Source organism: Mugil cephalus, chromosome 13 (assembly GCF_022458985.1).
Source record: "Mugil cephalus isolate CIBA_MC_2020 chromosome 13, CIBA_Mcephalus_1.1, whole genome shotgun sequence".
Classification (NCBI taxonomy): Eukaryota; Metazoa; Chordata; class Actinopteri; order Mugiliformes; family Mugilidae; genus Mugil; species Mugil cephalus.
Window position 1 is genome coordinate 869,445 of NC_061782.1, and position 17,911 is coordinate 887,355.

General features: G+C 46.9%; 1 protein-coding gene across 2 annotated transcripts in view; it reads right to left on the reverse strand.

Moving 5' to 3' along the window:
- Positions 1–17,911, reverse strand: part of LOC125018489 (spectrin beta chain, non-erythrocytic 1) — a 90,753-nt gene that overhangs the window by 9,832 nt on the left and 63,010 nt on the right. For both annotated transcript variants that reach the window (XM_047602423.1, XM_047602422.1), the window contains 20 exons: positions 17,177–17,314; positions 16,743–16,863; positions 15,833–16,048; positions 15,218–15,637; positions 13,475–13,677; positions 13,294–13,384; positions 13,063–13,209; positions 11,342–11,605; positions 9,767–9,991; positions 9,013–9,102; positions 8,657–8,935; positions 7,451–7,581; positions 7,157–7,361; positions 5,818–6,192; positions 5,650–5,736; positions 3,388–3,545; positions 2,583–2,721; positions 1,707–1,791; positions 485–681; positions 321–412 (listed from right to left, as the gene is read on the reverse strand). In XM_047602423.1, the coding sequence (XP_047458379.1) occupies positions 321–412; positions 485–681; positions 1,707–1,791; positions 2,583–2,721; positions 3,388–3,545; positions 5,650–5,736; positions 5,818–6,192; positions 7,157–7,361; positions 7,451–7,581; positions 8,657–8,935; positions 9,013–9,102; positions 9,767–9,991; positions 11,342–11,605; positions 13,063–13,209; positions 13,294–13,384; positions 13,475–13,677; positions 15,218–15,637; positions 15,833–16,048; positions 16,743–16,863; positions 17,177–17,314 (3,663 nt within the window). The remainder of the gene's footprint in view (positions 1–320; positions 413–484; positions 682–1,706; positions 1,792–2,582; positions 2,722–3,387; positions 3,546–5,649; positions 5,737–5,817; positions 6,193–7,156; positions 7,362–7,450; positions 7,582–8,656; positions 8,936–9,012; positions 9,103–9,766; positions 9,992–11,341; positions 11,606–13,062; positions 13,210–13,293; positions 13,385–13,474; positions 13,678–15,217; positions 15,638–15,832; positions 16,049–16,742; positions 16,864–17,176; positions 17,315–17,911) is intronic.

A 17,911-nucleotide genomic window follows, 5' to 3' on the forward strand; every position in this document is an offset into this window, starting at 1 on the left:
ACAGATGATTCAACACCTCAGTTATTAGAAACTAAAGCTGAACTCTAGAACCTTCTCTAGATCATTCACAAATTTGCTGCATTTAACTGGTTCTGTTTCTAATGACATGATTAATTGTGCAGCTTCCTCTGTGTATTTTTCTATGTTTGTTGCCTCTGGTCCAGGTTGTCATTGTAAATATTATTTGTGTTGTGTTGTTATATGTGCTATATGAACAGACTGTAAAAGCAGATTAATCCCCGGGGATCTGAATCTGAGTCTTGTTCTCATTGACCGATAATAAAACATGATGTGACCAGTGAGAATATTCGTGCTCTGACCTTGGCTGAACTGCAGCGTCGTCCTCCGCTGTCGTCGGTTGCCTCCTCCTCTCTTCTTCCTCTTGCCTTCTTCTCACTTCCAGTAGTTCCATCTAGAACCACAAACACATGGTCAGTGTCCCGTTGTTGTCCGTCGTCCTGAGGCGACGTCCCGTCGGTCTCACCGTGGTCAGTCTTTCCAGAGCAGAGAAGCGTTCCTCCCAGGTGGCGGCCGACTTCTCGAAGGCCTCGTGGCGTTTGATGAGCTTCTCCACCTCGTCCACGCTCTGCCCCATCTCCCGGCTGGACAGGTAGGGCTCCTGGCCCAGCAGCCAGGCCTCGGCCACACCGGCGTCCCTGGAGAACTGGTGCACCTCCAGGACTGAACACACACCAACCAGTGAGTCCACATCCACCAGTACAAACCATTTATCACCCTCCTCACTGTCGCACTGTGGAGAACTTTTATAAAACACTTATAAAAACATTTTATGAGCAACGAGGATAAAACACAACGCTGAGGATCAGGAGCGTCACCAGGTTTTAACCTCCTCAGACCTGAGCTTTAGTTGTTTTTAATTTCTCCACCATATCTGGGATCAGTCGGACCTAAGACGTCTAAAAACTAAGCCTCAGCTTTCAACAGGAAAAACAAAAAAACCCCAAAAAAGTGTCATATGTGGGCGCTGGGATTATTCCATTATTTATATTATAAAGATGTCACCAAAGTGTAACAAAATATAAAAAGGTTTATTTTAATCCCTGAACATGACTTAGTAAAGACAGAACCCTGAAGTCCCAACGTCCTCAAACGAGTACCTGCTAATTAGCGACATCGTTGCTATTGATAAAATTTGTTAAATTTGTGATTCATAGAAAACCAGAAATGTCAATAAGTGTAAATAAATAACCTTGGCTACCACTAGATGGCGTCCACTAATGAGGACAGTGGGTTTAAATGAAGCAGAACAAGCTGCAATAAAAACGTCATGTCCACATACGAGGGCGCAGGATCTCAGGACGACATTTTAAAACTGCTCAAGTTTTATTTAAAGCTTGGAATAATCTTCAAAGGCTTTTTGAAAAAATCACTTTTGATTTAAGAGGGAAACTAATTCAAAAGCTCCAGAATCCGAGAACGACACTGAAAAAAAGTGTCTCAGTGAAATAAAAATGTGCAACATTTTAAAAACAAATATATGGTTTCTTCTCATACATAAGTATTTATTGTGCATCTGTTGTGTGCGTTGAAACTAATTTTTTTCCATTATCCTAATTATTTCTAAGCTTAAATACTAAAGTATGAATATATGAGTTTTGTTGCATAATAAATGATAATGTTGTTGGAACGTGATGATTCTACGTGTTGATGCTTTGAGGAACATAAAGACCAGATCAGACTCTCACCCAGCCTCAGCCACTCCCATCTGTCCTCCCACTTGTCGATCATTTCTTTCCTCTTGTCCGTCAACTGTAACAACTTTTCTTTAATCTGGGGGAAGAAAATATTTCAAAACTTTATTTAAACAGAACAACAACAAAAAAAACATCATTTTAATTTTTCCTAAAGATTCATTTAGATCCTTTTAAAGGTTTGACCAGAATCAGCCGTTCAAACCCTTTGAAATTAAATCTGAAGTCACACTCAGTGGCCACTTCATTAGGTACCTCCCTCCTGTTTCTCTCCTTCATTAACCCACTGACCACACCGTCAAAACATTAGGAACAAGTCCAACAGGTACTAAATGAAAACCCAGATGAATCAACATCTGAGTTATTAGATTAATATTAATCAACTCTCACCACTGACTCTAAACATCCAACAATCATTATCATTATCTGTGTCATTAAATCATTTTTGTATATTTGCCAATGCTTACACTGTTTATTCTATTCTATTCTATTTGATCTGATTTAACCTTTGTATCGTCCACTCTTTATTCTGTCCCTATGTGTGATGGTGGAAACTATCATTTCCCTGTTGCAGGATAAATAGAGGTTTTCTGATTCAAATTCTGATTCAAATTCTGATTCTAATTCTGATTCTGATTCTAATTCTGATCCACCTGATGATTATTGTGGAGGATGGAGTCTGAGGACGTGAGAGATATTATAGAAGAAGCTGAAGTCTCTCTCACTGAAAAGCATCACTTTAAAGACAATAACACTATTTATTTATTTATGTGGTTTAGATTTAGTGAACCTAATGAAGTGGCCAGTGACACTATTGTTTTTCTGTTCTCAAACAGCATAGTGTGAGTATGAAGCAGTAAGTGAGTCCACCTCCTCTGCAGCGTAGTGCTTCCTGGCCAGCAGAGCTTTTCCCAGCTCGATGCAGCCTGTGAAGCTGTCGTTACGGGCGTCGATCTCGGCCTTGATGCCCTGATGGTTGTTCATCAGCAGCTCCACCGACGACACGTCCCTGAACACAAGAACCACCGGGTTAACGAGAGACTACAAACCACATCATTCTGGACCAGACCTGGGCCAGACCTGGGCCAGACCTGGGCCAGACCTGGACCAGACCTGGGCCAGACCTGGACCGGACCAGGACCGGACCTGGACCGGACCAGGACCGGACCTGGACCAGACCTGGACCAGACCAGGACCAGACCTGGACCAGACCTGGACCGGACCTGGGCCAGACCTGGACCGGACCAGGACCGGACCTGGACCAGACCTGGACCAGACCTGGACCAGACCAGGACCAGACCTGGACCAGACCTGGACCAGACCTGGACCAGACCTGGACCAGACCAGGACCCAGAGTCTCTAGAAACACCACAGAGCTCACATGTTCTCCGGCCACCAAGGCTACATGCTACATAGCAATGCTAAGCTAACAGCCACCAAGGCTACATGCTACATATCAATGCTAAGCTAACAGCCACCAAGGCTACATGCTACATATCAATGCTAAGCTAACACTATTCTTTTTCTATATATTCTTTCAACTTCATGATTATTTTTTGTCTATATTTTTGTGTAACTGTGTTACTGATCTTCCAGTACATTTTTACAGATTGTAGATGTCCGTATTGTGCAGTGCACCCATCCGACCACCAGATGGAGACACAGGTCGTCCTACCTGGGCTTCTCCTGGGCCTCGATGAGCCGGATGACGTCCTCCATCCACAGCATCAGGTCACGCACCAAACTGAAGAAGCGGAACTTGTCTCCGGTGTCCACCAGCTTGGCCCGACGTCCCTCCGCCGCCTCCAGCAGGTTCTTCCAGGCCTCCAGGACCTAAAGAGAGGGGGGGGGCGAGAGGGACGACACACCGGGGGGGTCAGACCTGAGGGACATCATGTTGGACTCCTCCCACACAAACATCAGTTCTACAGATGTCCATTCATTCACTAATAATCTGCTGCAGCCCTCATGTCCCAGAGAGGGGGGGGGGGGTCTGATCCGTAATGAGCTGCATGAACATAATATCAGCCGATCAAAGCAAATAAAAACATTCAGACGTGCAGCAGCAGAAGCTCCAACTGGTGGGACGGGGTGGGTGGGGGGGGGCATAGCAGCAGACCTGACAGATACAGATACGACTCTATGGGATGGATCAAAGACCAGCTGTGTTTCCATTCGCTCTAGAAATGAACAAAACTCAAATATGTCACTAATAAACTGGTGATGAAACATAAAAACATCTGAAGCTGAAACATCTCTACTCTCATGAGGAGGTTTCTCAGACGCATCCACATGAAAGTTTATCTCTAAAGTTCAGTGAAACATGGAGACGATGCAGGAGGTCATGTGACCAGTTCATCTGAAAGTGATTATGGGATGTGAGCAGACGAGACCTTTCACTGGAGACACAGAGACACTGGACCTAGTTCTGGGAGGTCGTACCGGTTCATTCGATTACATCCAGACGCTGTTTCAGACCATGTGTTTACGGGTTTTATCTCTGAGCCGTGGTTGAAGTGTAGTCGCATGTCCCATCACCTCTATCACCTACTGCTGCTGGCTAGGCTAGGCTAGGCTAGGCTAGGCTAGGCTAGGCTAGGCTAGGCTAGGCTAGGGTAGGCTAGGCGCTGACTGCTGGTTTGTTTTTCAGTTGGACTACGCTTCTAAATGAGTTTTGCCTCAGATCATGGCACAAGGGATCGTAACATCTTGTCCTGTGTATTAATGACTCATCAGCTCAACCTCAGTCAATCTACTGCATTAATTCCTCTCAATCAGTAGAAAATGTTGTGAAGACCTGATTGTGCTTGAAAAGAAAATACTGTGAATACTGGTCATATTGCCCGGCCCTAATTGAACTTGATCCAAATTTCAGAAATATGTCTTTTATTTTGAAAACCCTGTAATGGAAACACAGCTAGTGAGGTTCTGGGCCGAGCAGTGAGCTACGAGAAACCGCCTCCAACTCCGACCTGCACGCCTTCGCTAAGCAAACAGCTGCTGGGCCGCTCAGGTCACGGTTAGGTCCAGACTGGTCTGGGGTCCAGAGTCCTGGAGGGACTTTCATTCCTGCCTGGGGAACGTCCTGATCAGAGCTGCAGGTTATAGGTTCTACAGTCTGACTCGGCTACAAGCGGCTTCACTTCAGTTCGGTTTTTCATGGTGGTCGACTCGTCTGCAGACCGACTCTGAGCACATCAAACTAACAGAGCTCCTGGTCTGGGCCGGACTCTGGGCCGGACTCTGGGCCAAACCCTGGGCTGGACTCTGGGACAGACCCTGGGACGGACTCTAGGCCGGACTCTGGGCCGGACTCTGGGCCGGACCCTGGGACAGACTCTGGGACAGACTCTGGGCCAGACTCTGGGCCGGAGCTAATGGACAACGACTAAAATGCCTCGACAGCCTATCGACATTTTAGTCTCGAGGGTCGAAAGAAAAGTCTGAAACTGCAGCCAGAAATGAAGACTGATGCAAAGCCGGTGGTTCTGGTGAACGGGGTCTCACCTCGCCCTTTCTCTTCTGGGGTGGTGCAGGAGACGAACATACAGGGAATGGTCAAAACAAAGAAGAAACACTCAACAACAATCCACGGTCATCACATCCAGAGAGAATCAGGAGGAGGACGACGGTGCATCACCTCCCTCTGGTCTCTGAGCTACGCTAGGCTAGGCTAGGCTAACCAATGCTAACTTTAAAACCTTAGGATGAAACAAAGAGAAACCTGACTGTGAGTCTCTGAGCCTCCGAGCTGCAGAAGAGGAGAATGAGCTGAATGAAGTGTCTCTGGTATTTTGACCACACCCTGTAAGATCTGAGGATGTGTTACTAATGGGCTGAGCCTCGGTTAGTGTTAGCGTAGCGGAGCAGCATGCATGAGGCCTGCTCCTCAACACTGAAGGAACGTGAACCGGGTCCAGACCACAGCCGAGCTCACCTCTCCTTCTCTCTTCTGAATGTCGTCGGCTTTGTCTCCAGCGTAGGCGGACTGCAGACGGACCGCGTCCTCCTGGAGCTGCCGGACCTGCAACAGGGACACGGTCCAGACTCAAACCCGTGACCAGTGTTTTCATGTTTTAGTCCTGAGTCCGGAGGGGGCCCCTACCTGCGTCCCCAGAGCCTGGATGTCGTGTTCGAAGGTGGTGTGCATCCTCTGCAGAGCCTCCACGGTGTTCTGGTCCCGGCCCAGCTCCTCGGGGAGCTTCTTGTGTTTGTCCAGGATGCGGTTGAGGATCTCCTTGGCGTCGTGGTAGAACTTGTGGAGCTCGTAGGAGGCGGCGAGGATCTGCGTCCGGGTGTCGATGAGCTCCAGCAGGTCGGCCCAGGCCTCGTTCAGGCCGTCCTTCCACTCCGCGATGGTGGCGGCGTCTCCGTGGCCCGAGTTGATCAGATCGTCGGCCTGACGGTTGACGGCGTCCACGCGCTCCTGACCGATGGTCCCCGTGTCCCGGGCGAACTCCCTGAAACGCTCCTGCAGCATCTGGAGGACGAAGAAGAACCAAAACCAAAGAGTTCAACCAACACACCGTCACCTAGAAAACCAGCCTTTTCTTTTTAGTCTCGAATAAACATATTAAATATTCAGGTTCAACTCTTCCTGGTTTGAATCAACTCCCAGATGAAAGAGACCAGCTGGAGGCGTTAGAGGCAGGAATTAAACAACAGAAACTGAACAGAAACTTTGACCTGTTCCTCGTCTCCTGTAGATTTACTTATATAAAATAGAAACAGCAGATCTCTGGGATTCTCTTTATGGATGTAGGACAGATTTACTTCACTGACTCTGGGTCTGGTTCAGTGTTTATCAATGAATGAAAACATACAAACTTTGTCCAGAAATTGTGCCTTTTTATTTTTAAGGTATTTTGTTTTGTGCAAGTTGAACACAATATTAATACAAATAAAATAAATTTAACTAAGACTAAGAAATAAATGAAACAATAATAATAATGAACCGGTGTGGTGGGGTCTGTCAGGCATCACAGACATCTCTGGTCTTTTAATAAAATGCTAATGCTAATGCTAATGCTATGTGTGGTCAGATGTTGGATCTAATTCCAGGTGTTTCCTCCTTGTTGCATCTTTAGAGGTGAAGTCCAGACAAACTTTAGACAAACGTTTGGTCTCAGACGTGTTGAAGCTTCACTTCCATCCATGCAGCGATAGAGCTAAGGAGGCTAAGCTAATTAAACACTCACTGGAACCAGATCAGTCTGGTTACTACTGTTAGCATAAGCACCGTTAGCATCATGGTACGCGGTACCTGTATCTGTACCAGTATCAGTCCCCAGCGTCGGTCCCCAGTATCGGTACCAGTATCGGTACCTGCATCGGTCCCCATCCCTTATCAAACCTCCAGATGACAGAACGTCTGGAGGCTTTAGAGCCAGAAACAAGAGATTCCGACCTTTTAAAAGAACAGAAATGAAACTAGTTGTACTCACGGTGACGTGCTCGTAATCCTGTCCCAGCTCGTGGGACCCGGCCACCACCTCCCTCTCTGCGATCCACTGCTCCAGGTCGTCCACCTCCCGGTTGAGCTGGAAGAGACGGAAGCGCTCGTCCAGTTTCCCCCGGCGCTCCTCAGACAGGTCCTTCAGACCAGCGTACAGCTTATCCACCTGGGACTGACGCATGCCGATGCGTTCGCTGCAACGGGGAACCACAGACACAACGTCAGGACGACACAGTCCAGCCTCCACTTCCCGCACCGGCAACAATAAATGAAGCGTCCTGACCTGTCGGGGTGTCCGGCTGCCACCAGGCCTCGGCTGGTGCCGGACAGCTGGTGGACGGTGTCGGCGTAGTCCTCCACCGCCTGCTCCAGGATCTGGTGCTTCTTCAGCATCGCCACCGAACTCTGCTCGTCCTGAAGGGGAAGAGAAAAGACACGTATGAATCAGACAGAAACAGAAACGCTCTGAAATGAAGAAACACTGTTAGAACAGAAACTGAAAACAAACTGAGGAACCGACAGGTGAAGTCAAACTAGGACAAGAAACGGGAAGCGACCGATGGTGACGATATTTAAAACCAAGAAGCTGCTCAGAAGACAAAGAGTCACTGATTGATTGAAGTGTCTGAATCAGCTCTGATGTTCTAATGTGACAAATACATGTTTACATTAGTTTAAGGACCAGGAACCAGATATGAGACCAGAACCAGATATGAGACCAGGAACCAGATATGGGAGATTCATGCATATGGATTTAACTCAGGAACATTAAAAAATTCACAAAAGTAAAACAGCCTCCTTCTGCCCTACGATAAAAGTCTACAGTTGAAATTTGCAATTTCCAGTATTTCAATGAGTTACCTACGAAGGGTTAAAGGACGGTATGAAGCATTAGAGCAGATCAAACTGTGATGTCATGTTGCACTACACTGGGATTGGCCAACAGGCTGTGATGTCATCAACAGGCAACACAAACAATAACTGCAAGCAGTGAAGGCAGCATAGAGAATGAAGCCTGGGAGGCTAGCTAGGAGGCTAGGTAGCTAAGAGGAGCTACTGTTAGTCAGGAGGCTAGGAAGCTAAGATCAACTACTGTTAACTAAGAGACTAGGAAGAGCTACAGTTAGCTGGGAGGCTAGGAAGAGCTACTGTTAGCTAGGAGGCCAGGGAGAGCCACTGTTAGCTGGGAGGCTAGGAAGAGCAAGAGTTAGCTGGGAGGCTAAGATGAGCTACAGTTAGCAGGGAGGCTAGGAAGAGCTACTGTTAGCTGGGAGGCTAGGAAGAGCTACTAAGACTCCGTGGAATCTTTTTATATAAATTTGAGATATTCCCATTAGCGTTTATCAACTGGATAGATTTACTTCAGTAAAATAATTCACAGCCTTGTGAGTAAACTCCTCCTGCTGCTCCTCCTGCTGCTCCTCCTGCTCCTCCTCCTGCTCCTCCTCCTGCTCCTCCTCCTGCTCCTCCTCCTGCTCCTCCTCCTCACCTTGGCCTTCTCCTCTGACATCATGTAGAGCTCCTGTTCGCTCATCCAAGCCTCGGCCTCCGCGGCGTCGAAGTAGTACTGCTGGGCCTCGTGGGCCTCGCTGAGGCGGCCGTGACGTTTCTCCGTCTCCTTCTTGATCTGCTCCCACAGCGACTGGAAGCCGGCGAGACGCTGGCGGATCAGCTGAGCCGCGGGGTCGTCCTCCCTCAGGACGTGGTGGCTGCGCTCGAAGATGTCGTCGTAGCGAGGCTGGTGGCCCTGGATCTCCTTCTGCAGCGTCTGCAGGTCACAGGTCACAGGTCAGAGGTCAGACACTTTGTGAACTCTGGTGACCCAGGACAGAGACGGGTCAGTACCTGGTTCTTCTTGATGAGCAGCTGGACCGTCTGCAGGTTGTGTCCGTGGTCGGTGGACGTGGCCAGAGGCATCCTCTCCTCCACCCACAGCTGCAACAACACACACCACAGTCAGACCAGAAGAGACAAACCTCCACATTCAGAAAATACTTCATCTGAAATATCTGACGCCTCCTCTGGTTAGAGACCTGCTCCCATCTAAAGGAGTCTGGTCTGAGGAGTGATCACATCCACAGACTGAATCCTAGAATCTGATCTATGAGACTGAAGAGAAATAAATAGCAGATCTACTTTAAAACCATTGTTGCTCTTCACCCATGTGGTATTAACCAGGTAAAATGGCTCAGGGGTTGGATTCCTGCTCCAGGAGAATATCTCTCCTCCTCTTCTTTCCACCATGTTCTCCTCTCTAAGCCTCTTAAAGTTCTCCTCCCTGCTCTCAGCACATCTCACTGCAGAACCTTCTTTAGGAACCTTTCCTCTCTACCTCCATCTAGGAACAACTCTGAGGAAACATCAGGGTTCTAGTTTAGTTGTCTCCACCAGGAGCAGCTCTTTGCTCTGAGGATCTCGAGGGATGGAACCAGTTTGGAGTAAATCTCTCTAGATGCATCATGAACTCTGTGGCTCTGTGTCATGTCTCACTTCCTGTGATCCTTCCTCTGCTGCTACTTCTGCTCCAAACAGCAGAACTTCTACGCCCTCCTGATTCCTGTTTCAGGTCTTTAAGCGGTTTCAGTCTGGTTCTACTCACGATCTCGTCCTCCACGTCCCTGTTGAACTGGTGGATCTCTCTGGACGCCATCAGGTGGTCGCGTCTCTTCTTCAGAGGTTCCTGCAGAGACTGGAACTTGGTCTCCACGCTGATCCTCTGACCGTCCACCTCCTCGGAGCCCTTCCCCTCCTGGCTGAGGGCCTGGGACTGGCCCTGCAGCTCCTCCACCTCCTTCTGACGCACCTCCACCTGGCTCTCCAGGATCTGGAGGAGGGAAGTGTACGAGTCATGACCGATTCAGGATCTGAGCAAAGTTCACAGGAAAATCTAAGAGACATGTTTCTATTTTTTTTAGCAGAGCTTTCAACCATTGTCTTCCTCTGCAGGTTATGAAATATTGCTCCTGTTCATTATTAGACTTTAGTTTTTTTATAGTGCATTTATAATAAATAAATAAATAACACAAAATAATTAATACAATTTAGAAAAATTCCTCAGATGGAAAAGACAAAGTGAAACAAATATGTATGTTTACAAAAAATGAAATATCTTAAAACAATTATTATATTTCATTATTAATAGTTAATCCAAATTAAAGTAAAAATATGTACAAATCCAAAAATGCCAATTTACAAAATTAATAATGAATAAAAAATGAAAAAAGGAGCCAGAAAATGCAGGTTTACAAAAATTAAATATCCGTCCGAGGCCTCGTCTCGATTTAACTCTTCGACAAAAAACAAAAAAACGATCTGAAGATCAAGAAGAAGACGAGGATGACGACATCTGGACAATAATGAGAGCGTGAAGACGATTAGTTTTTATTCCTCCTCTAATGATCTGCCTCTATTATCTCCGAGACGACTGTTGGTTTCTAACACATCAAATGAGAGATTATATAACTAGAGAAGGAGAGAGAGTCTGCACCACTGGATGAATTATGTAAAAGCTCTCAGAATGTAAAAATGGAGATTTTCCAGCACTGACTCGATTCTTTCCAGGAATTTAAAAGGTTTTGGTAAATGAATGTAAAGCTCTAGAGACGTGTATGAGGAGGAGGAACGGCCTGACAGACTGAATCCTGGGATAAATGTCCCTGAAATGTGTCTGCAAGACTCAAAACAGGAAGACTGAAGTTCCTCCAACAGAGCGTGAGTCCATCGCTGATGTTGACTCCAAACATCTCAATAAAATATAAATTATGTTGTAAGATTTGTAGTAAAAACACTTAAAATCAGGTTTCTGGTTAACACTTTACTTTCCAGGTAAATTCCCTGGAAACGTTTCTCAAAACTTCAGCGTAAAAAAGCATTGAAGTTTGAAAAAGGTTGGTGAGTTGGTCTGACGTCCTCTAGAGTCGACAGAACCTTAAACCCTGGAGAGAACGGTTTCTGTAGCTTTAGAGCTGATTCTGAGCCGGTTCCTCTGATGGTTTACTGGTTATTATGTTGTAACCCTGGTGGGATGAGGAAGGAGTTCATGGAGGACACGCTGACGTCCCTTTAAATACGACCAACCTGGTTAGAATCACCACTAAATTCTGAACACTTTGTGGACAGATCGTGACCTGGAGAACCTGGAGAACCTTATTTTGTCCCGGACCCTGAGGCGTACCTGTTGTTTCTTCAGCAGGATGTTGACAGACGTGAGGTCTTTCCCGTAGTCGTCGGACTGAAGCTGACCCTCCAGACTCGCCATCCACTTGCCCAGGTCGGCGCAGCTCTGCGTGAACAGCTCGGCCTTGTTGGCGTCAAACAGACACTTGGCTTTGGTCTGAGTCGTCGACTCCAGCTCGTCCCACATCGTCTTCAGGGACGCCAGCTTCTCTTTCACCATGGCCTCCGTCTCCGGTTTCTCTGCCATCAGAGCCTGGCCGTCCTGGAGACACAGCACATCATCATCATCACCATCATCACCATCATCATCATCACCATCATCACCATCATCATCACCATCATCATCATCATCATCATCACCATCATCATCACCATCATCATCATCATCATCACCACTATCATCATCACCATCATCACCATCACCATCACCATCATCATCACCATCACCATCATCATCACCATCATCATCACCATCATCATCATCATCATCATCATCACCATCACCATCATCATCATCATCACCATCACCATCACCACCATCATCATCACCATCATCATCACCATCATCATCACCATCATCATCATCATCATCATCATCACCATCACCATCATCATCATCATCACCATCACCATCTTCATCACCATCACCACCATCATCATCATCATCATCATTGTGATTTAATATACTTTTTGTATATACAGTATATTGCGCCTCTTGTATCTTTTTAATCTATTTTATTTCATTATTTGTATTTTATGCCATTCATGTTTAACTCTTTCAGATTTTTATGCCGCTTTCCTTTTCTTTTTCTTTTTTCCCCATTGTGGGACAAATAGACCTTTTGTTAATATTAATTTTTCTTAATGTCAGCGTTGATGCATTTAAGACTCAAAGGTTGCTGCTTCTTCACAACTTAAAGATTTGATCATACCCATGGAGACCAGACCACATCACTTCCATCCTCTCCACTCTCGCTACACGTTAGCAACAGAAATGGTTTTAAGCTTTTACTAATTACTAGGACATTAATTAACCTCTCATCATACCAGTCTATTCAGGATTGAACACTGTTAATGAACATGTTGGAGCTCATTCATGGTCTCGGTCTCTGTTTAAAGACGAGACTCTGAAGTTTCTATCACTAAAGTCAGAATCTCTCTAAGTGGTTTAGTTCTGGAGGAATCGAAGCTGGAACACATTTAAAAATAACAGGTTGTCTCCTGATGCTAACAGTGATGCTAGTGGTGATGCTAACAGGTAGCATGTCAGCGCTCTCTGCATCAGGTGATTTCTGCTCATATCGTCCTCTAAAACTAAACCACTCTGCTCTGACTGAGTAGTAGCATCAACCTTTAGTTATTTACTCACATTAAACATTTGGTTCAGATTAAAGGACCAATTCATTCACATTAAAAACATCTTATTTTCCATCAGAGCTCCACGGATGTGAAACCCTTCAGACGAGGATGTTCCTTTAGATTATGACCAAGAAATGAATTTAAAGTTTATGTTTATGGATTTTTATTCACTAAAACCTGATGTGTTCTTTTTAAAGCGTTTCTGATCATAATGGGGTCTTCTGAACCTGAACCAGATCATAGAAACCTGGATATGTTGCTGATGTTTGAGTTAAATCTACAGGAGGTCGCTTTGAATTTAAAACCTGCTGTTTGAGTCTAGACAGACTTTCTGGAGGACATGATTTCCTCCTCGTGTACCTTGTCGATCTTGTCCAGCCACTCCTTGTTGGACTGCAGCTCGGCCATGAACGCCTGGTGTTTGAGCCACTTGCTGTGGAGGTTCCTGGCCTCGTCGTACGTCATGTCCTGAGCCGTCAGCATCTTCTCGTTGATCCACAGATTCAGCTGAGGACACACGGCCACAACATGACGTCGTCTGACAGACACAGACACTCAACCACTCGCTCTGCTATGGCCGACTGGTTTTACCTCCTGACAGTCCTGCAGGAACTTCTGCAGGTCTCTGTTGTCCTTCAGCTTCATCAGCAGGTCGCTGGCGGCCGCTCGGTTCTTCTTGTGTCTGCACAAAAACAAACCATTATGTTTCTGCACAGATTTAGAAAACCGTCTTCATTCAAGGTCAGAGCCAGTGGTGGACGTCCCGGCTCACCTCTGGTCGATGGAGTCCACCTTCTCCTGGATGCGCTCGGCGTTGATGTTGCCGTCGGCCACCAGGCGGCGCCCCGTGTCCACCACGCCGCTGATCTTCTCCTCGTTGGCGTCCATGGTGGTCATGAAGTCCTCCTGCTTCTTGATGGCGGCCTCGGCCCCCTCCAGGGTGGTGGGCATCTCAGTGTGAGCCAGGACGTACTCCTGATCCAGAGACACAGGACGAAAACACATGGAAATATGAAGATGTGTAGGAACCTGAGGAAGCTATAAATAAAAGAAAATGAAAGGTTTGACTAATTCTGCAGCGTCATTAGATTTAGACCAACTTTAACCTCCCGAGACCCAAGCATTTGTTTGGAATTCATCTTAATTCCTTTAAGATAACATTAACATCTTTAAGTAGTTGCGATCACTAGGACCTAAGAAGTATAAGAAATAAGCATCATCTTTGAACAGGAAGTCGTTTTTTAAAGAAATCATGTGGACACAGGGATTATTTCACTGTATTTTACAATTTGAACCAAAATATAAAACTGTTTTTTTTTTAATGCAAAAGCAGAATAGGAAACGGTGAAACGGTGTTTCCCATATGAGGCGAACTGAGTGTTGTTGTAATGAAGACCTTCCACCACTTGAGGGCAGCCAAGGACCTCCTCAGAACAAACAGGTGCTGATTTTAATTTGAAAGTTTCTACCAAAATCTTTTCACTTGCTCAAGAAAAAAATGTTTTTTGCAACAGTAACATCAAATATAAAACCCAATAAATATCAGACTAAAATACGTCAATGTTCAGATCAGAGAGGAGCTCGTCCAGGATTAAACCAGAGTCCAACAGAGTTTCTATCAGCATGATGAGACTCAGTTCCTGGTTTAGTTTATATAAATCAGGGACTTTTTCCTTCTTCAGGAGTGGACCACCAACAAACATCACTCCATCATAGTGGGAGAGGAACCAGGGGAACCCAGAGGAACTTCCTCCACATCCCTGTAGACGACTGGTCAGTTACCAGAAACGTTAGCACCTGAGAAAACCCACTGAAAACTCAGTCATTTTAATGAATGAACGTAGAGACGTCTGAAGGAAACACTTAGTCCCAGCTCTGTGGACCACGAGGCCGAACCACTTCAACCAGAACAATCTTCAGCACATGATGTTGTTCTACAAAACTGCCTCCCATCCTACAGGAAACCTCTCCACAGCTGGTTCCAGGATTAATGGTTCCAGATCTACAAGGGGGGGTCGGGTGGGGTTTGTTTCCCAGCATGCACCTGTGCAGAGGTTGCACACATGTGATAGATGTGATTAACTGAATTAAAGGGAAACACTAATGGGTCGACCAGAGCAGAGTCCAGAGGCGACTGCATGATCCATTTAGGTCAATCAGCTAATTCACATCAAGTGTCTCATACATGAGAGACACTAAAGAACAAGACACACCAACTCTTCACTTATTCACAAAACACTTTAAACCTTTCTGAATCCTCCACTGACTCCTGGGCTTTTATCTGATGCGTTTTATCTTTTATCTGCTTCTTCTTCTCCTTTTTAAAACCATGAACCTGCCAGGACCATGTACCTGGTTCTCTGCTGTTCTCGTGTCAGTCAATGACCGTTTTTTAAATAAAATGAATAAAGAGAGAACTGTTCATCAGATCTCATGAATCCTAACGTCCTCTGCAGGAACCCTTCAGAGGGGCTGGTGGTCCAGGCTGGACCGGGGGCAGGTGTGTGCTGGTTACCTGGTTGTTGAGGAAGGCCTCGGCCTGCTTGGTGTCCCTGAGGAACAGCTGGTACGCGTGGGACTGCGACAGCAGGTTCTGCCGGTTCTCCCACATCTTGTGCAGCTCGTTCCAGCCGGTGTCGAGCGCCTGCAGCCGCTGCCTCAGGAACATGTACTGGGCGTCGGTCTGGCCCTGCGTCACCATCTCGCCCATGTCCCTCATCTTCTGGTAGTCCTCCTCGTAGTTGCGGATCTCGTTCTTGATGCCCTCGTGCTGGGTCAGCAGCTTCTCGGCCTCGGCCAGCGTGTTGGGCATGTCCTCGGAGGCGATGGCCGTCTGCGTCCGCGACAGCCACGACTGGAAGTCGTCCAGGTCGCGAAGGAACTGCTGCAGCTTGCTGGCTTCGCCCAGGGACTCCTCCCGGTTCTTCATGGTGTCCTGAAATCACCAGGGGACAATGTTCTTACACCCCCACATCAAACCAGAACCACTTCACCCACGTTTTATTTATTTAAACTAATCACAACCATTAAAAGGAGAGAATCGGCTCATTTAAATCATCTCTTCAACCATCAGTTTTTTTGTCCAGTGTTGTGGATCAGAGCTGTAGTAGTTATGGGGGGGCTGTCCTACCTTCATCTCCCCCCAGACTCCGGTGATCTCGGCCAGACGCCCCCTGATGGCCTCGGACTGCTCCGGGTGCTCCGAGGCCAGGCGGTCCGCCTCCTTGCCCAGGTCTCCCAGCTTGTCCTCGATGGCGGCGAGGTCGCGCTCCATCCCCGTCAGCTTCCTCTGCAGAGCCATGACTCCCGCCAGGTCGTTGCCCAGCTCCTGGGTGGACTCGATCACCTGGTGGAGGATGGAGGACGGAGGACGCTCAGATATACAGACACAAACCCGGAGCTGGAGATCAGAGGGGGCTGTGTGCTCCCTCATGGGGGGGGGGTCAGGGACCACATTCAGCCCAATCTGATCTCAAGGGGGCGGGGCCAGTAACACAACAGCTGGCCACCTGGTAAATAACGACAACTCCAAACGTTTCCCTTTACTTTAATGCAGCTACATGTGATGAACAACCCAGAAGTTCTTAACAAGTGCAATTCATTATTTTATCAAACATTTTCAGCTGATATCTTCAGTGTCATTTTTGCAGATTCATCCCACGGCCCAGATTGGACCCTCTGGACGGCCGGTTTTGGCCCCTGGGCCTTATGTTTGACAACCCTGCTTTAAACTAGAGAATAAAATAACTATTGACATAAGAAACTCTTCTCTTCTCCACTGAAGGACTGAAGAACCAGATACATGTTGTCTCTGTTGTAGCTGGGAGCTAGTTTTAGTCATGTGACTCTTTTTGCTTTTAATTTTAACAACCTTTTTCACAGATATAATTAAATATCTTAAAACATCTTCCATCAGTAAACCAGTTAACAACACTGGAAACTGGAACACTCACTATGAAGGTGATTAATGTTCCGGTGTCATTTTTAAACAGATGAATAAAATGAAATGAATGAGTGAAGGAGCTCGGTCCTGACGGTACCTTGGTCTTCTCCTTGATCCAGGACTTGGTCTCATTACACTCCAGGTGGTAGTTCTGGACTCCCAGAGCCGAGCTCAGACTCTCCTTCTTCTGGTCCACCAGATCCCTGAACTGACTCCACCTGCACAGAACCATTCACCTGGTCACCCCTGACGTCCAGTCAGCTGATCCAGACCCTCTACAGGACCAGGAACCATATGTGGTAACGTGGTTCCTGGTTCCTCTCACTGAGGTTTATTGTCATGTGGTTTTCATTGAGCCAATCAGAGAAGATCAAGGAAACATTGTCAGGTCTAATCAGGGTCTAATGTGGTCTACAAGGTCCCCCCTCTGATCTGGTTTATCAGGAACCATGAAGAAGAACACTTGTCCTAATGTCGTCTGACTTTTAACCATGGACTAACTGTGGATGTGGGTTCAGTTTCGTCCATTACCTGGTGTTCAGTTTGTCCTGCTGAGCCTTGATCTCCTTCTCGCTGGGATGTCCACAGTGGATCAGTTGCCTGGCAACCTGGTTGACCACGGCGACCCGGGACGCCTGGCTGTTCATCTCCGGCTCCAAACTCTCAAACCTGGGACAGAGTTACGGTGAGTTAGAGGTCTGGATGTCACTTCTGTTCACTGACATTTTTAATTCAGCAGGAATCACTGGAATATTATCACCACTAGTGTTTCTAATGAAGTGGCAAGGAAGGAAGGAAGGAAAGAAGGAAGGAAGGAAGGAAGGAAGGAAGGAAGGAAGGAAGGAAGGAAGGAGGAGAAGTAAAGGAGGGATCGTAAACTTCTTGGACCGACTCATTTATTTGTTTCACTCCCACAACTTTTCACTGTTGCTTAGCAACCACTGACACATCATGTCCTGATTGGTTGATGGATGCATGTCTCCACCAATAGGAAAGAGGCTGTCATGTTTGTATCTTTCTATCATGTGTAGCTGGCTAGCTCTCTCCTCCTGCTAGCTCTCTCCTCCTGCTAGCTCTCTCCTCCTGCTAGCTCTCTCCTCCTGCTAGCTCTCTCCTCCTGCTAGCTTTCTCCTCTTGCTAGTTCTCTCCTCCTGCTAGCTCTCTCCTCCTGCTAGCTCTCTCCTCCTGCTAGCTCTCTCCTCCTGCTAGTTCTCTCCTCCTGCTAGCTCTCTCCTCCTGCTAGCTCTCTCCTCCTGCTAGCTCTCT